The sequence below is a fragment of the Lithobates pipiens genome, unplaced genomic scaffold, assembly GCF_037356315.1.
Source record: "Lithobates pipiens isolate NorthernLeopardFrog02 unplaced genomic scaffold, aLitPip1_a1.2 Scaffold_10, whole genome shotgun sequence".
Taxonomy (NCBI): Eukaryota; Metazoa; Chordata; class Amphibia; order Anura; family Ranidae; genus Lithobates; species Lithobates pipiens.
In genome coordinates, this window is record NW_027507686.1 from 174,621,061 (window position 1) to 174,639,551 (window position 18,491).

At 47.7% G+C, this 18,491-nt stretch overlaps 1 protein-coding gene across 1 annotated transcript in view; it reads left to right on the forward strand.

Annotated features, from left to right (window-relative positions):
- Positions 1 to 18,491, forward strand: part of LOC143925921 (mucin-2-like) — a 230,350-nt gene that overhangs the window by 54,676 nt on the left and 157,183 nt on the right. Inside the window, exons 12-16 of the mRNA XM_077450216.1 lie at positions 10,073 to 10,210; positions 12,104 to 12,268; positions 13,606 to 13,700; positions 14,806 to 14,932; positions 16,302 to 16,557. Of these exons, the coding sequence (XP_077306342.1) occupies positions 10,073 to 10,210; positions 12,104 to 12,268; positions 13,606 to 13,700; positions 14,806 to 14,932; positions 16,302 to 16,557 (781 nt within the window). The remainder of the gene's footprint in view (positions 1 to 10,072; positions 10,211 to 12,103; positions 12,269 to 13,605; positions 13,701 to 14,805; positions 14,933 to 16,301; positions 16,558 to 18,491) is intronic.

Genomic DNA, 18,491 nt, shown 5'->3' on the forward strand with positions numbered 1-18,491 from the left:
CGTTCCTCCCCCTTGCTGTGATTGACAGCCGATTTACATATCTTGTGCACTAGCCTAAGCATTATTTTTTAATTTCCACCCCCACGCCTTTCTTCAGCAGCTCTGCAAGGATTGGCTGATCCACACCTCAGCATGATTTGGCATGCTGAAGTCATGTGGGGACTTTTCTGAGTTTTGACTGGATGTTAGTGATCATAGCAGAAGTTCAGTGGAAGAAATATACAGGAGAAAATGCATATTGATAAGGGGAGTGTAGAGGTGGGCTGGGGTCTACTGACATCACAACTCCACCTACAGAGCCCTGGAAAAAAGACCCACCCTCAAAATCTGCAGTTTTTCGTCTCTCATAGCAGACAGAGAGGAGACATTTGACAGATAAGTATACATGCTGGAGGCATGTATATCATTCTAGATGACCAATATTGCAGTCGTTTAGAAAAGATGAGAGTGGGTTTACAACCACTTTAAAGGCTAAATTCACCCATATTTAGGGTGTAACATGTAACATGTTCTTGTTCCACCCATCATCCCCTCACTGCCCCTCATAGTGTGACAGCGGGTGGGGGATCCTCACCTGTACCCACTGTCAGATTTCGAAAACAATGGATGTGCCAGGCTCAGCCTACACAGCTACATCATTTATTCACAGGAATCTGTGAATGAAAAAAGCTACAAGTCTCGTCTGCCACCGCAGCAGACTAATTTGTAGTTTGAATGAACTGTGAGCACACTGATCAACATGCGCATTGTTCATTCACACTGCCTACAGCTCTAAAAAGACATCCTGTACAGAGGTACAGGCAACAGAGCTGTAGGCAATGTGGCCAGGAACCTGATATTGCACCTGCCATCTACTGGTTGACGGTGCAGTACTTTGCAGAGTCTTCTTTTAAAAAATAATAAATGTGCATCTTTTACCTTCAAAATGATGTGCATTTATTATTTTGTAATGAAAGGTGAACTTAGCCTTTTTTTAGCAACTTTTTTTTAACACCCAATGAATTTGTTCAGTCATTATTGTGATTTACATACCTCTGTCACACTACACAGTCAAGCAGAAGACATGCTTACTTTTTGATTTAGTAATGCAGCTTCCTATGGCACCTCTACCTCCAACCTGCTCATTTTACAATGTTCAACATTGTCACCTCTGTCCAATGATCAGGGAGCTGATGTTAAAGGCAGGAAAGCTGGACCAGGAAAAAGTAAAGCTTAATTAGGAATTAGTATAGCATATTTCCCTACTATCTCTCATTTAGGCCGCGTACACACGCGGGGACTGTTCGCTCAACTTTGTCCGCTGAACAGTGTTTCAGCGGACAGTCCGCTCGTGTGTGGGCTTTCAGCGGAAATTCCAAAAAACTGTCCGCTGAAACTTGGTTTGAGCGGACAGTCCGCCCGTGTGTGGGCCAGTCCGCTGTACTTTCGCAATGAGCGGACTGTTCCCGCCCGGAGAAAAGTCTGCTCATTTCGAGCGCATCTCCAGGTAGGCGGGGCCCGCGACGGAGACGTCGCGGGCTCCGCCGCCTGGAATGGACTTAAAGGGGAACCCCAACGCCGAAAAAAATCGGCGTGGGGGTCCCCCAAAGTCCACAACAGACCCTTGTCCGAGCACGCTACCCGGCCGGCCAGGAAAGGGGGGCGAGCGAGCGCGCCCCCCCTCCTGAGCCGTACCAGGCCGCGTGCCCTCAACATGGGGGGTGCCTTGGGGAAGGGGGGGCCGCGCCCCAAAGCACCTTGTCCCCATGTTGATGAGGACAAGGGCCTCTTCCCAACAACCCTGGCCGTTGGTTGTCGGGGTCTGCGGGCGGGGGGCTTATCGGAATCCGGGAGCCCCCTTTAATAAGGGCGCCCCCAGATACCGGCCCCCCACCCTATGTGAATGAGTATGGGGTACAATGTACCCCTACCCATTCACCTGTAAAATAAAAGTACCCAAAAAAAAACACAACACACGAGATAAAATATTTTATTGCACAGCTCCGGGGGTCTTCCGTCTTCGGGGGTCTTCTCGCCGGACTCCTCCGCTATCTTCTTGTAGCTCTTTTGCTAGCGGAGGAGTCCGGCTTTCTTCCTCCCCGCCGCCGGCCTCTTCTCCCGACTTCGGGGGTCTTGTCCCCCTCTTCGGTTCTTCTGCCGGGCCACCGCGCCTTCTTATAGCTCTTTTACAGGCGGTGGCCCGGTCTTCTGTCGCCGCTGTCGCCGTCGCCGTCATCGCCGCCGCCTTCCGTTCTTCTTCTTCTTCTTCAGGAGATGTTGACACGTCGCTCTCTCCGGCCGGAATGCCAGAGCCGAGCTGTGCGGCCACTTATATAGTGACAATGGGGCGGTGTCACATGGTATATGTCACATGGGTTGGTCACATGGGTTGATGTCACATGGGGACTATGACATCGTAAGGGGGCGGAGTCACCATGTGACCAACCCATGTGACATATACCATGTGACACCGCCCCATTGTCACTATATAAGTGGCCGCGCAGCGCGGCTCTGGCATTCCGCCCGGAGAGAGCGACGTGTCAACATCTCCTGGAGAAGGAGAAGAAGAAGAAGAAGAACGGAAGGCGGCGGCGACGACAGCGGCGACAGAAGACCGGGCCACCGCCTGTAAAAGAGCTATAAGAAGGCGCGGTGGCCCGGCAGAAGAACCGAAGAGGGGGACAAGACCCCCGAAGTCGGGAGAAGAGGCCGGCGGCGGGGAGGAAGAAAGCCGGACTCCTCCGCTAGCAAAAGAGCAACAAGAAGATAGCGGAGGAGTCCGGCGAGAAGACCCCCGAAGACGGAAGACCCCCGGAGCTGTGCAATAAAATATTTTATCTCGTGTGTTGTGTTTTTTTTGGGTACTTTCATTTTACAGGTGAATGGGTAGGGGTACATTGTACCCCATACTCATTCACATAGGGTGGGGGGCCGGTATCCGGGGGCCCCCTTATTAAAGGGGGCTCCCGGATTCCGATAAGCCCCCCGCCCGCAGACCCCAACAACCAACGGCCAGGGTTGTTGGGAAGAGGCCCTTGTCCTCATCAACATGGGGACAAGGTGCTTTGGGGTGGGGGGGGCGCGCGGCCCCCCCTTCCCCAAGGCACCCCCCATGTTGAGGGCACGCGGCCTGGTACGGCTCAGGAGGGGGGGGGGCGCTCGCTCGCCCCCCTTTCCTGGCCGGCCGGGTAGCGTGCTCGGACAAGGGTCTGTTGTGGACTTTGGGGGACCCCCACGCCGATATTTTTCGGCGTTGGGGTTCCCCTTTAAGTTCATTCCAGGCGGCGGAGCCCGCGACGTCTCCGTCGCGGGCCCCGCCTACCTGGAGACGCGCTCGAAATGAGCGGACTGTTCACTCGTGTGTGGGCGAGTCCGTTCATTTCAAAAGTTGCGCGGACTTAGTACGACGAACTTAGTTTGCCGTATTTGTCCGCTCAAAAAGTGCCGTGTGTGGGCAAGTTCGTTCATTCAAAAGTTTGAGCGGACTGTTTGACAAACTTAGTTTCGGCAGACAGTCCGCCCGTGTGTACGCCGCCTTAGAGGACATGTTTCACATTTGAAAAATCACCAGGAAAAGTAACGTGAAAAGAAGCACTACAGTAGTGCAGTAGAGAGAGTCCCGGAGCAGAAGGAGAGAAAATAATTAGCGCAGGGACGGCATGACAGGTGTGGACAGCACAGTCAGGCCATTTGGAAAGAAAAATGTGTCCCCTTTAAGAAAAGGGGAGTGGCCGGAGCAGGGGAGGCACTTGGGTTAGGAAGCTAGGAGGAAGGAGGGGGAGTGACATCAGCAGTGAGCGACGGTGGAGAAGATTACACACACTCTCACTGCTTGTTCTCCCCATCCTAAGCTACAGTAATGGCGGCGGAGGAGGCATCCCTGTGCGACCAAGAGCAGCGGCACGGGGGACAGCCTGTGGCAAGCACGGGTGAGGGGCCAGTCTGTACTGAGAGTAGCGAGCGGCGGTGGAGAGGATTACACACGCTCTCACCGCTCGTTCTCCCCATCTATACACTACAGTAATGGCGGCGGAGGAGGCCTTCCAGAGCGACTGAGCATAGCGGCAGCGGCACAGGGGGATGTGACTGTGGCTGGCACAGGTAAGGGGCCTGTTTTACGGAGAGAGAGCGGCGCCACAATGGAGGAGGGGGGGACCAGTGACTCCACGTGCTCAGCGGTCAGTACCGCTGGAGCACTTCAGCACGATACCTCACCAGGGGAGCGGTGGCGGGCAATCACAGCCGAGGAGAGGGAGAAAACATACCACCCCTCCCTCCTCCAGTGAACAGCAGCCCCAGGGGATCCAGGAAAGGGGATCAAGACTTACACAGCGCTGGGACAGGAGCACAAGGGTGGGGGAGCAGAGCTCAACACATGGCTCGGCTCCACACACCCCCCCCACCCCCCAGGAACGGGAGGCCAGGGTTGCAGGAGAAGGTCGGAGCAGCTAGATGGCCCAGCAAGGGAGAGCCGTGATGTGGGTCAGGCGGCAGGGTAGGCCCGCTGTCCCATGTGACCAATGGGAGGACAGGAGGAGCGCTGTGAAGGTGGGAGCGAGGTCAGAGGTCGAGCAACAAATGCCTAGACCGGGAGTGGGACCAGGAGCCCCGCAAGGCGGGCACAAGCTAGTCTGGTGCATCAGGACGGAGAGAAGGACGGGAACAGCAATGCAGACCCCCGGCAACCGGCGCAGGACCCTCTGGGGTGTAGCCAGGGGTCGTTCATCCAGAGGATAACAACGACGGATCGAAGGGAGAACTGTCCGGGTCAGGGAAGGGCGAGGACCAGGGACATTCGGGAGCAGCGGATTCCAGAGTGGCGGCTGGTGGGCCCTGTCCTGGGTAGCCCGGTGAGTGCAATTCTTCCTTACTTGTTTCTTCTTTAAAAAAAAACAAAACAGCTGGGTCCCCGATTGCGGGTAGTTCATCGGGGAAAGGAAGTCAAAAGGGGGGAATAGGTGGAGGGCTTGACTTTAGTGCCATTAGAGCAGTTCGATCTGGGGAGTGGAAACGCAGTGATCTGCTATTCCTCATACCTTTTTTCAACTTAGTTGCAGGCGTTCGCCTTCTTGGGGTTGTTAGTATACCTGAAGGCCATTAACGAGACACATCTGACGGAGGGTGTTAGGGCATGGCTGCGGTGCGGCAAACAATTTTGCCAACGATGGGGCCGCCCTACAGCTACGCCGATGGAGATTACGTGGATATTCGCCTGTGTATGAAGCTTAGGACAGCGGAGCGGGCTCTTGAGCAATTTCAGGAGGGGTCGGAGGTACCGCTGCCTCTGGATAACCGACTGAAAAGGTAAGTTTGGGGTTTGCTGTCTCTCCAATCGCACACGTTCTGGCCGCGGGGGTTCCCATGCATTGGTAGGTGGTTCAGATGAGGAGGGACGACGCCGGTGGAGGGATCGGACACTTCCTTTTCTCAGTAAGTGCCCCGACCAAAAAGCGGCTCAGGTGTTGGAATCGGGTTTCTCGCGCGGTTTCAAGATAAAATGCTCATTAGCGTTGAGTTTTACGTTTGGCCCAATTACATCCGACCGAGGTCAAATAAGCTCTGATTGATTCACCACCTTTCCTTCCTTAGGGGGTTGGTTAATGATTGGATTGCTGCGGAGGGGTGGGCAGTATCATAGACTTGTTTGATGCAGCAATATCTTGGGTTCGTCGTTATGGGTAGGGGTCACGGTTTGAAAGCGGATATTGGCTTAGCTTTACGGCCTTTGCCCGTTCGTCCAGTCAATTGCCATCTGCCAGGTTGTACTTGGAAGGTGGCGTACTACGTGGATCGTTGTCTCCCAAGGAGAGGCTCCACATCAGGCGCTTTCTTCATAAATTGGGTAGTACGGGTCGTCCCCGGGATCAACTCAGTCATTCACTATATGGGTGACTTCATATGCGTTTTTCAACCAGGTTACAATATTGGCATAGTTGGGGGACATTGCAACATATAGTGGTACATTTGGGGTCCCGCTAGCAAATCCCCACGTCTACCTTTGTTTTCCTGGGAATTGCAGTGGATTCATGGAATGGACTGCTGATTGTCGACGGACAAGCAGAAAATCTCAAGGCAGGCGTCGTGGGACCTTTACTAGACGCGAGTACAGCAGCGTCAGTTACAATTGCTGTGGGGAAGCAAAATTTTGCTTGCCATATAATTCCCATAGGTAGGGTTTGGCCGTCAACTGTCGGCAGCATCTTCTGTAGTCAATGCCCCCGAAGTACTTTGTGAGCTCAACTGTGAGCACAGAGGGCTCTTGCGGGGGTGCAAGTGGTGCGGGAATTCCTGGAGTCATTAATGGGCATGCTTTACAGAGGCCTGGTCCCATCAACGATGACGAGTTAGAGTGTTCACTTACGCTTCAGGCTCCGCGTGCTATCGGGCCTTCTGTCGAGAGAAACGTAGCGCCACCGTTTGCCCCCCAGCGTGGGGGGGTAGGCCTGTTCTTGAGGAACTTTGTTCTCCTGGAACTGTTTCCAATGGTGATAGTGATGGAAACGTGGGTGGAATCCTTCTGGAACTTAAGGGTGCATTTCATTTGTGGCAACCTGGGGGGGGGGGGCGGTTCGTAACGGCTGGTCGGCAGCGTCCAGGCCGGTGGTTCGGTGGTTGGGACATTGGGCATTGTGCTGCTTGCAAAATGGAATGCTTTCGATTACGCGGTGTACCTGCCAGGTATCTTGGCGGCAGCTTTGTTTTGTTTTCAGCAGACCAGGTGCTGGGAGTTGGCACCGGACGTGGAACAACACGGGTCAGCTGTTCTGACTTAGGTGGAGCATTGCCTTGGGGATCGCAGCACAGGGGATTAGAATCCCTGTAGTTGCGACAACTTGGGGGGGGGGCTATTCCACGGCAGGGCAGTTATGTGGAGTAGGCTGGTACAGGCGCAGCACTGCCTCTGAGGGTCAATAGGCAGGCCGCGCAGGTCTCTAATTTTTCTTCACATAGGATTTGAGAGAGGTATGGCGGCAGCCGCCTTTGATCGTTAATTGGCAGAATTGGCCTTTCTTTTCAAAGTATGAGGCAACCAGTTCCATTGCCATGCTACGCGGCCTGATTTCGGGGCTGAGCAACATTTGTAGCTCAGAGTATAAATGTGCCGTATTCCGCTCGGCCTTCACAATGATTTTCTTTGGGATGTTGCGGATAAGCGAGTTTGGCAACCCCCTTTAAAATGTCTCCAGGGGGACAGCTGATGGAGGGCTGTGGGTATTTGTGAGATTCGGTCAGTAGATGGGTAAGGCAGTCAAAGAACAGACAACCGGTCTGACCGGTAAGTACATGCGACTGGAAGGTTCCGGACTACTGAGTCACACATTTGTCCGGTAAGAGGAGCATGATCTTTAGGGACAAGTGGCCTGGGTTCACAGGCTCTGTGCGGAGATATAGTGATGGGTCGTCCTTGCCAAGGCTACAGTTCATAGCCAGGTTTTGAAAATGGTTGACAGCGGTGGCTATGATCCAAAAAATGTAGGCCTCCCAGTTTTTCTGGACTGGGGCGGACACGGAGGCTTCCTGGGCCGTCCTCCGTCATGAAACACATAAGCGCCTTGGTATGTGGGGCTCGAACAGATTTGAGTTGTATAGTCTCCCACATTCGTGGCAGAATTGGTTTACAGATGTGTTTTTTCAGGCTTTATTTTGGTGTTAAGTATGGGGGAAATTGCTGGTTGGTCTGTCATTTTATTGTTTACAGGTGCAGAGGTTGGCCAAGTGGATCCTGGGTCACTCATATGTTTCCTGGGGTGGGCCAGAAGAGCTTATGTTCAGCCGAACAGTAGGCAGTGGGGCATCTCCAGTCAGGATGCTCAGCCGGGATGGTTATTGGTCAGATATGGCGGGCAGTACGTCTTGTCCAGCTAAAAAGGTTGATGGGACCCGAGTGGAAGAAAACACGGAAGTGAGTAAGTTTGTGATTAGGAACAGGGGTGGGATTATACGTCAGGGAGTGCTATAGGTGGTTAGAGGGAGGTATCTTAGGAGCGATGGGGTGCACTTTAATGAAGTGGGAAACGATCTTTGGACTCTGGGTTTGCAGGAAAGCATACAGCGAGCAAGGAGGGTGTGGAGGCGCACGCAAGGGTAAGGTTTTACCCCTTTCGTGCTGTGGCAGTGGTTGGGTCTTTGGAGGAGGAGAATATGGATGTTATATGCATATATAACATGGTTGGTACCCATCTGTGGTATGGGGTTAACATGGTTGGTACCCATCTGTGGCATGGGGTTAACATGGTTGGTACCCATCTGTGGATGGGGTTAACATGGTTGGTACCCATATGTGGTATGGGGTTAACATGGTTGGTACCCATTTGTGGTATGGGATTAACATAGGGGTACCCATCTGTGGATGGGGTTATCAGGTACCTTCCGGTTAATGAGGGGTTAACCTGGAAGGGGTAAAAGGTAGGTCACTGCGAAAGTTGAGTACCGTCTCCGGGTCAGGGGGCTTGCGACTGGAGGCCTAAAGTTAAAAGAAGTTTGTCGCAGTGACCAGTGATGTGTGTTACCCTCGAATACCCCAAGAGGACATAAGTTGGGTTAAGATTTATTTAAAAAAATGTTATTTGTTTAAGTTTAAAGTAATTGTTAATAAAAGGCCGTCAAGGCCATTTACTCCAAAAATCTTGTCATGTCATTTGTGAGGGGGTTTGGAGGGTTTGGATATTATGTGTAACGGGTGGCTTAACCGACTGTGGATTAGGTCCTTCACATGTCAAGAGAGTCCCGGAGCAGAAGGAGAGAAAAGAATTAGCGCAGGGACGGCATGACAGGTGTGGACAGCACAGTCAGGCTATTGGGAAAGAAAAATGTGTCCCCTTTAAGAAAAGGGGAGTGGCCGGAGCAGGGGAGGCACTTGGGTTAGGAAGCTAGGAGGAAGGAGGGGGAGTGACATCAGCAGTGAGCGATGGTGGAGAAGATTCCCACCCACCCTCCCGAGTATGGTTCATTATAGTAGGGGCGGTAAGGAAAGCCTGTGGCAGTGGTTGGTTCTTTGGAGGAGGAGAATATGGATGTGATATGCATATATAACATGGTTGGTACCCATCTGTGGTATGGGGTTAACATGGTTGGTACCCATCTGTGGCATGGGGTTAACATGGTTGGTACCCATCTGTGGATGGGGTTAACATGGTTGGTACCCATATGTGGTATGGGGTTAACATGGTTGGTACCCATCTTGTAGTATGGGGTTAACATGGTTGGTACCCATCTGTGGTATGGGGTTAACATGGTTGGTACCCATTTGTGGTATGGGATTAACATGGGGGTACCCATCTGTGGATGGGGTTATCAGGTACCTTCCGTTTAATGAGGGGTTAACCTGGAAGGGGTAAAAGGTAGGTCACTGCGAAAGTTGAGTACCGTCTCCGGGTCATGGGGCTTGCGACTGGAGGCCTAAAGTTAAAAGAAGTTTGTCGCAGTGACCAGTGATGTGTGTTACCCTCGAATACCCCAAGAGGACATAAGTTGGGTTAAGATTTATTTAAAAAAATGTTATTTGTTTAAGTTTAAAGTAATTGTTAATAAAAGGCCGTCAAGGCCATTTACTCCAAAAATCTTGTCATGTAATTTGTGAGGGGGTTTGGAGGGTTTGGATATTATGTGTAACGAGTGGCTTAACCGACTGTGGATTAGGTCCTTCACATGTCATGCCTTTAATCAATCCTTGTTTGTGTGTTAATTCTTTATGGCCCATGCAAATGAGGATGTGGCAGAGGTTTGTGTATTACCTACATACTCTATACTGAAAGGTTTCCCTCTTTCCGATCCCAGAAAGTTGGGTGGTATGAGTATAGGCATCTTCCTGACTGTGCAGTGTGGCATATAAGTGTAAATCATAAAAGTGGGTGTGCAAAAAAAAAAAAAACATACTAGAATTTGAAATGTGTATTTAAATGTATGCAAGGAATACCATTATTTTTATAGAGATATTACATGTATATTTATGTTAATATGGAAACCTAGTTTTTACAAAGAAACTCCTACACATGAGGAAGAAAGCAACATATATAAAGCTAGTTTACACCTAAAGTATACTATATGACTAGTATGGTTATTTAATTAAGCTTTCTTGTGTTTTCCTCTACAGCCAGTTTTTCCATCATGCAGCCCTCTGGTCCTTACATCATTGTACAAGCTGCCTTTGGCCTTCAGATGCAGATTCAGCTGCAACCTATGATGCAGCTATACATCACTATGCAGAAATCTGCCAGGGGACGACTTCAAGGTCAGTTGAAGAAGAATAGTCACCTATGGACAGCAGTGCATGATAACTACACTGGACCATACTGCATGTTTCTATATATATATATATATATATATATATATATATATATATATATATATATATATATCCATATTATAGTTTTTAAATATGTCTTCATATGGGCTGTTATAAATATCTTTGAGTGTGAACAACTAATTTATTAACATTGAGAATTCTCTTTATTTTCATACTGCAAGCTCTTACGAATGGTTATGGGGGTGTTAACTGATAACATTTCCATTATACAATTTTACCCTTAGAGAAGAATATTGCAGTTGACATTATAGACCGCCTCTGTCCTGCCCAAAAAATTGGTATAAAATAACTGGAATAAACATTTTATGACATTGGCAATAACTAAAGGGTAAAATGGGAAATTTCCTCCACACTCTTTGCATTCACAGAAAGTGTAGAACACCATTTTAGAGAATTAAAAAATTAATATTTTAAAGTGTATGTAAACCCTAAATATATTTTTCAGTATGTTTTGGTGTCAACAGTAGCCCATACAAGGCTGCACTCTGTACTCCTTTGGGCTAAATACAACTTTATTGTTCTAGCATGAACACTAATATTTCAACCCACACATTCTGTCGCTCTTCACTCTCTAGTTCAGCTTAATTGCACAGCTGTGTTCATGGTGGACTTGAACAAAAACTTTGTTTTTAGCCAGAAGGAGTACAGAGTGCATCCTTGTATGAGCTACTGGATCTGGAGGGGAGAATGGCAGACTCCAGAGGCACCTTCACCTGTGACTAAATGAAGAGAGTGGAGGGCCTGGAATGATATACAAACTGTAGATGAGCCTGTTTTGGAATCATACTTTTATTTTTCAACATTTTCTTAAAACCTATCTCTGGTAAAAATGTAATAGATAAATAGTGCTCATAGAGCAAGCAGGCCAAGTTAAAAAAAAAAAGTCAAACTTGAACAAATAGCCTCTGTAATGAAACAAAAAGAAAGAAAGGAGGTGTCCACTAAGTGTGGCAATACAATTATCCACTTTATTCAAATGCAATTGGCAACTCGCTGGGTGTAGCATTACATGCAGCATTAAACCCAGTTAATCCAGTGAGTTGCCAATTGTATTATAATAAAGTGGATGATTTTAATGCTACGCTTAGTGGGCACCCACTTTCTCCCTTCTGGTAAAACTTTACTCTGGGCTACAGCACATCTGACCATAAATTTAGTTGAGTAAAAGTTTTTTTCTTTCTTTCTTGCCAGAAATTATTTAGAGGAGGATTTGGGTCAGGGGAGATAGAGGGGATGCCCAGGGATTAAGGTTCAAGCAAATTGTTTCTTGTGAATCTGTTTTGTATCTGCAAATCCTGCCAGGACAAACACTTTCTGCTGCAGTCTGACAGAGCTAAGCCACTGTCGTACACTTAGCAGCAGCCCTGTCAGCCTGCTTTAAATACTCCTTCAGTTGGCAGTTTGGCTGCCAATCAGGTCTATCAGATAAGTAGTCCAATGAACAGCTAAAGGAGCCCACATGGCAGGCTGACAACATTGATGCAAATTGTGAGGCATATAAGAACTTGTTGTTAGCATACAACAGGAGGTTATATTACCGGCAGGGGCAAAATGTATTTGCTTAAGAAACCTATACAGTGACACGTGTTGCTAAACATACTAAGTACAGACTGACTGTTCCCTTATGCGCAAAAATTCATATGTGTTGAGACAAGATCTGCGACTGGACCAAGAGGATTTCCAAAGCATTAAGGTTTTATCAATGGGATTCCTAAATGCATGAACTTTTACATAGCAGTTAATATTTGTGCAATGAGATATTTATTGCAAATCTGTGATACCAGGAAACACAGTAAGGAACTAACACATGTTTTGCAGGTCTTTGTGGAAACTTTAATTCTAAGGAGGGAGATGATTTTAAAACATCGGGTGGTCTAGTAGAAGCCACAGCATCTGCCTTTGCCAACACATGGAAAGCCCAACCCAATTGCCATGATGTGTCAGACCTGATGGAGGATCCCTGCAGCGTCAGCATTGAGAGCAGTAAGACACTCTTTTTCATCTTATTACTACCAAATATCCATTCTCCAGTGCAGGATATGGTTTTAGATCAATAGAGGTGTAACTAATGCCCAGAAATACATCTATGCTGAAATAGTTTTTTGATCATAGGGTTCACCTGGTTGAAATTCTAAGATCCCACATTTTACATATACCTATAATCATTACATGAAATACTATTACATGAAATACTATTACTTAAATTGAAAATGATTAGTTAGAATACCTTGCAGTATGTGCTGTGTATTTAAAAAAAAGTCTTGAAACATTAATAGTATATAAAATGACAACGCAAAATGTAGTATACTGAAAAAAAGAGTACACTATTTTTATTTATAATCTTATTGTTGGTTGGGTGTCAGCCACTCACTACCCTGATACCACCAATCACTAGGTTGTTTTTCATATGGTTCTAATATGTTAAATGCATATATAATATTACAAAAAATATTGTTGTTGAAATAGTATGGTATCAAAGTCTCTTTTAAACGAATGAGAAGTTTTTGTGACAAACACTCTCATGTCTCAGTTGCTTAATGTAGAAAACAAGTTCTGCCCATCAAGCGCCCTGATAAACCCAAATAGGTAAACATGTTGCCTCGTTGTTCAAATAATACAGGGGAGGTTTCCACTCTGAAAAGGAAATTGTAAAACCATTTCTATTAAAACAGAAATACATTTCATACATTGGGATTTCCACATCTCTTACAGTCATAGACGGGTCTATTTATTGAGCCTCCATAGCAGGTCTCTGTTCTATTTGTTTGTAAATTACATCAGTCCAAGACTTCTATTCCAAAGAAAAGACATGACAGCTGCACACCAATAATGTATTTAGCATTGGTGCTTTAGTCCAGCAAAAGACCTTGGCCTTAATCCCTACCCAGAGACCACTCACTCTGACATTTCACCATTCAAGACTTAATGGTAGTCTCTATGACTAAGCCTTGAGTGGTGAAATGTGTCAGTTGGGTGGTCTGTGGGCAGAATCGCTAGAATGAAGCCTTAATGCTGGTTCCATTATCAGTGTGCATGTCTCATCTTTTCTTTGGAGTGGGTGTGGTTCCCTTTCAACCAGCACCCGAATTCCTGGAGACAATGTGTGATGCCTTGAGCGAAGAAATTCTGCCTGCCACTTGAAAATCAGGGATTTATATTTCTTGTAAGTATTATCAGAAGCACTTCTCCATTCAGGTAGCAAATATCACATGCAGTAAATATGTCCGGTAATTTTAAACAGTAAATTTTTCCTTTATTTTGTTATATTTTTACACGTTGCTCCCATGCATACATTAATCATAGCACACCATACTTTCTAGAAACCTACGCAGACTATTGGTGCTCTAAAATAGAAAAAGACGAGTCTCCTTTTGCTAAATGCCATTCAGCAGTAGACCCGGCTCGATATGCAAAGGTGAGTGTTGTACTGTGTGTGGTCACATCTCACATATCAGGGTTGATTTACTAAAAGAAATTGGATGTTCACTTTGCAAAAGAAAGTTGCACTCTGCAAGGAAATTTGCCCCGGTGTGTAACGACACCCCAAGTATGAAAAGGGGTTAAAGTCATTTAGGACATTCTCTTCCCGAACACCAAGTCAGCTACTGAACACTCTGATCAGCCGAACAAGAAACCCAAATAGCTCTTCCCCCAAGTACAAGACAAGGCTCTGTCTTGAGGGTCAAACAGGAATGAATCTTTATTTTAAGCTCTTACACAAATATATACAGCAGGATGAAAATACAACATTTCACCAGAAACCTAATTAACATGAACTAATTATCTAAACCTTTAGACAGCCTAGTTGACTCAGAGACATGACCTTTAGGACAGACTTCACGTCTCCTAGCTCACAGACTGTACAATATACATTATCATACATCTCCTCCATACAATTGCAGGGTTAATTAGCATACTGGATGAAAAGACTCTTTGGAAGCTGTGGCAAGTCATACTAGACGAATTTACATTATAGCAGACACAGACAGAGACAGGTGGCTGGAATTGACATCAGAATCTAACAATATGTGTACCAACAGTAGGAATCAGTCACTATTTGTAATATGGCAAATACAGGGTTCCTGTGTGTGTCATAGGGTAATTGACTCAATAATGCAAACCCAGGGTGTACTTAGGGGTCTATGTGTCATTATCTTCTTGCAAGATTCACAAAACTTTAGCTAAAAATAAACAAAAATTTCACCTAAAATTACATAAGAAATATGTGGCTTTTGGGTAAAAGTGAATCTGACTGTAAAAAAATCTAAATATTGAAAAATAGACCCTAATTAAAAGTGACTTTAACTACATTTCAGTCATTGCTGTAACAGACCAGAATCCATCTGGAGTTGTGTCATAAACAAAAGATGCCACCTAATGACCATATTTATTTATCTATTTAAAGCAAAAAATAGTATATTGGAAAATCCTTATGTTGGAATAAAATGGCATTGTGTTTTTCTAAGAGCATTATAAACTCATGCTTGCACTTACATAAATTTTGTTTGCATTTTGCACAGAGATGTCGTTATGATGCTTGTAACTGTAAAGACAGTGAGAAGTGTATGTGTGCTGCACTCTCCTCCTATGTCAGGGCCTGTGCTGCTAAAGGGATCATTTTGTGGGGCTGGAGGAATGGAATATGTGGTAAGCACTGATTTTCCAGTAAATAATGTTACTTTAATAAACTAATTGTGACAAAAAGTTAGCACGTTTGTGTATCTTACTTAATAACTATTCCTAAAGATTTTGCATTACCTCTACCTTTTAACTTTTGGTATGCTAATAATTTCTTGATTTCCAACATTGTGAAGGTAGCACTGCTTAGGTGAAATGCAAAACAATTTTAAATATTGTAACATTCTTCGGCACTCTACCAGGAATACAAATCACTCCTGAACTTAGAATGAGGTTCAGGTGTGTCACACTGAATGCCGATGCGGCTCACAGCAGAGATCCTGTGCATCCTGGTTCACCATTTCAAGTTTGATTTCAGCCCAAGTTTTGGGCTGAATTTGGACCTCATATGGACTAAAAGACGCACAGGGCTCCTGTGCAAATTCGCACCAGAGCCGCATGGGAGATATGTGGACCGGCTCCATAAAGAGCTGGTCACAATCTCCTGCTATTGCGAATTGGATGTGGGGATCCCACTTCCAATTCGCAATAGTGTAAGCCCAGCCTAAGGGATTCACAAAGTTTGCAAGTTGCACATTTGTGGCTTAAAACGTTGCAGGTTCCAGAAATACAGAACAACTATACTATGTGGTGCATAGCTTGTGCCCCTAATCAGCTGAATAAAAAGAGTTGATAATCTGAAAAAATGGATAGCCGAGCACTCTTTCTATAAAATGGTGGGCTCAGAAGCAGCCATATTGTAAGTGTGCATAGGAGCTTTTAGAGAGAGCTGACAATTTTGTGTAATTCTTTCAAATGTTGGCATTGGCACATGTTTCCAAGTGCCTGGCATCCCATGCCCTTTGTTTGACAATAGCATGGTTATTAGTCTCACAAGTGTCCAAAATGAAATAACACGATTCTCCCTCTCACAGACTTCAGTAGGTTTTGCAACAAAGTTAGTGAACTTTGAGCATTATTGGAAAAATTGTTTGTGAACTGAACCCCTATTTAGAAATAGTTTTCTACATTGCTTCTTAAAATGGAGCTCCAGCACACCCACCAAAAAAATAAAAGTTTAATATTAGGACACTTACCTGTCCAGGGATCCTGCAACGTTGGCACCCTAGCCTTGTAAGGGAAACCGGCAGGGAAGTCTTGAGGCTTCACAGCCAGTTCCCTTCTGTGGGTGCGAAAAGCGCACTGTGCTTTCTGAATGTCACAGCACGGGTGGAAGGAGGGGACCTTTTCATGGCGAGGTTTCCGGAAGTGGGGATGGGTACCTGTCAAAAACAGGGGGAAGGAAGCAAACAAGTGGAGCTTCCCCTTTTGGATGGAGCTCCGCTTTAAGTACAGTTAGTATAATCGTATTTTAAATATTATAATTCCTCTATTTCAGATAAGGACATCTCTTCTTGCCCATCTACCCAAATCTATTTATATAATCTTACAACATGCCAGTCAACCTGCCGTTCCCTGGGCGAAGGTGACAAAGCCTGTGCCAGTGGGTTTACTGCAGTTGATGGCTGCGGGTGTCCAGATGGAGCGTTTCTGAATGAGAAAGACCAGTGTGTACCCATATCTCAGTGCTCGTGTTACTACCAGGGCTCATATTTAAACCCATTGGATGTCATCCATAAACAAGATGAGCGTTGGTAAGTAAAACAATAACATTTATGGCTGCCATAAACTTGTGGTGACCAATCACAAATCAGATTTTGGTAGCTTACAGAGGGAAAATTTATAAATGATTACTTCTAATCAGTAGCTGTAGATTACTATATGACCAGCGGCGGAACTATAGGGGTCGCTGCAGTCACACTTGCGACTGGGCCCTGCCGTTCTGTCGCTGTGGGGGGCCCAAGACCTGGCACCTCCCCTGCACCTCTGGCTGGCACTTTAGAAAGCACTGGGGGGAGGTGGAAAGCGGCGATCGGCAGCTCTATGGTGCCTGTGAGCGGCGGGATCTGCCTGGGGCTTGTAGTTCCCTCTTCCCGATTGTCAGTGTATACAGTGGAGAGGAAAGGTGAGGGGCCTTTGACCCTGGCAGGTATCAGTTTCACTTTCAGTGAGTCGCTCTGCTTGTACACTGTTTCTGGTACATGCCCTGGTCGGAGGCCCCTCTCTTCTCCACTGTATACACTCGGTAGAGAAGAACTACAAGCCCCAGGGAGATCCCCCTGCCTGTGGACACCATAGAGTTGCCGATCGCCGCCTCCCACCTCCACCCGCCAGGTACAGGGAAACTTCTGAAAGGGGGGGTCAGCTGTCTGGGTACCCTGATGTAAAGGGGGGCCCTCTGGGGACACTAATGTAAGGAAGGGGCCCTCTGGGGAGACTAATGTAAGAGGGGTTGCTCTCTGGGCACCCTTATGTAAGGAGGGAGCTCTCTGGGGACCCTTATGTAAGGATGGGGCTCTCTGGGGACCCTGATGTAAGGAGGGGGCTCTCTGGAGACTCTGATGGAAGGGGAGGCTCTCTGGGGACCCTGATGTAGGGGGAGGCTCTCTGGGGACCCTGATGTAAGGGGGGCTCTCTGGGGACCCTGATGTAAGGGGAGGCTCTCTGGGGACCCTGATGTAAGGGGAGGCTCTCTGGGGACCCTGATGTAAGGAGGGGGCTCTCTGGGGACCCTGATGTAAGGGGAGGCTCTCTGGGGACCCTGATGTAGGGAGAGGCTCACTGGGGACCCTGATGTAGGGGGAGGCTCACTGGGGACCCTGATGTAGGGGGAGGCTCACTGGGGACCCTGATGTAGGGGGAGGCTCTCTGGGGACCCTGATGTAACGGGGGCTCTCTGGGGACCCTGATGTAAGGGGAGGCTCTCTGGGGATTCTGATGTAAGGAGGGGGTCTATGGGGACTCTGATGTAAGGGGGCTCTCTGAGGACCCTTATGGAAGGGGAGGCTCTCTGGGGACCCCTTATGGAAGGGGAAGCTCTCTGGGGACCCCTTATGGAAGGGGAGGCTCTTTTGGGACCCTAATGTAGGGGGAGGCTCTCTGGGGACCTCGATGTAGGGGGAGATTCTCTGGGAACCCTGATGTAAGGGGAGGCTCTCTGGGGACCCTAATGTTGGGGGAGGCTCTCTGGGGAACCTAATGAAGAGGGAGGCTCTCTGGGGAACCTAATGTAGGGGGAGGCTCTCTGGGGATTCTGATGTAAGGAGGGGGTCTATGGGGACTCTGATGTAAGGGGGCTCTCTGAGGACCCTTATGGAAGGGGAGGCTCTCTGGGGACCCCTTATGGAAGGGGAAGCTCTCTGGGGACCCCTTATGGAAGGGGAGGCTCTTTTGGGACCCTAATGTAGGGGGAGGCTCTCTGGGGACCTCGATGTAGGGGGAGATTCTCTGGGAACCCTGATGTAAGGGGAGGCTTTCTGGGGACCCTAATGTTGGGGGAGGCTCTCTGGGGAACCTAATGAAGAGGGAGGCTCTCTGGGGAACCTAATGTAGGGGGAGGCTCTCTGGGGACCCTGATGTAAGGAGGGGCTCTCTGGGGACACTGATGTAAGGGGGGCTCTCTGGGGATCCTGATGTAAGGAGGGGGTCTATGGGGACTCTGATGTAAGGGGAGGCTCTCTGGGGAACC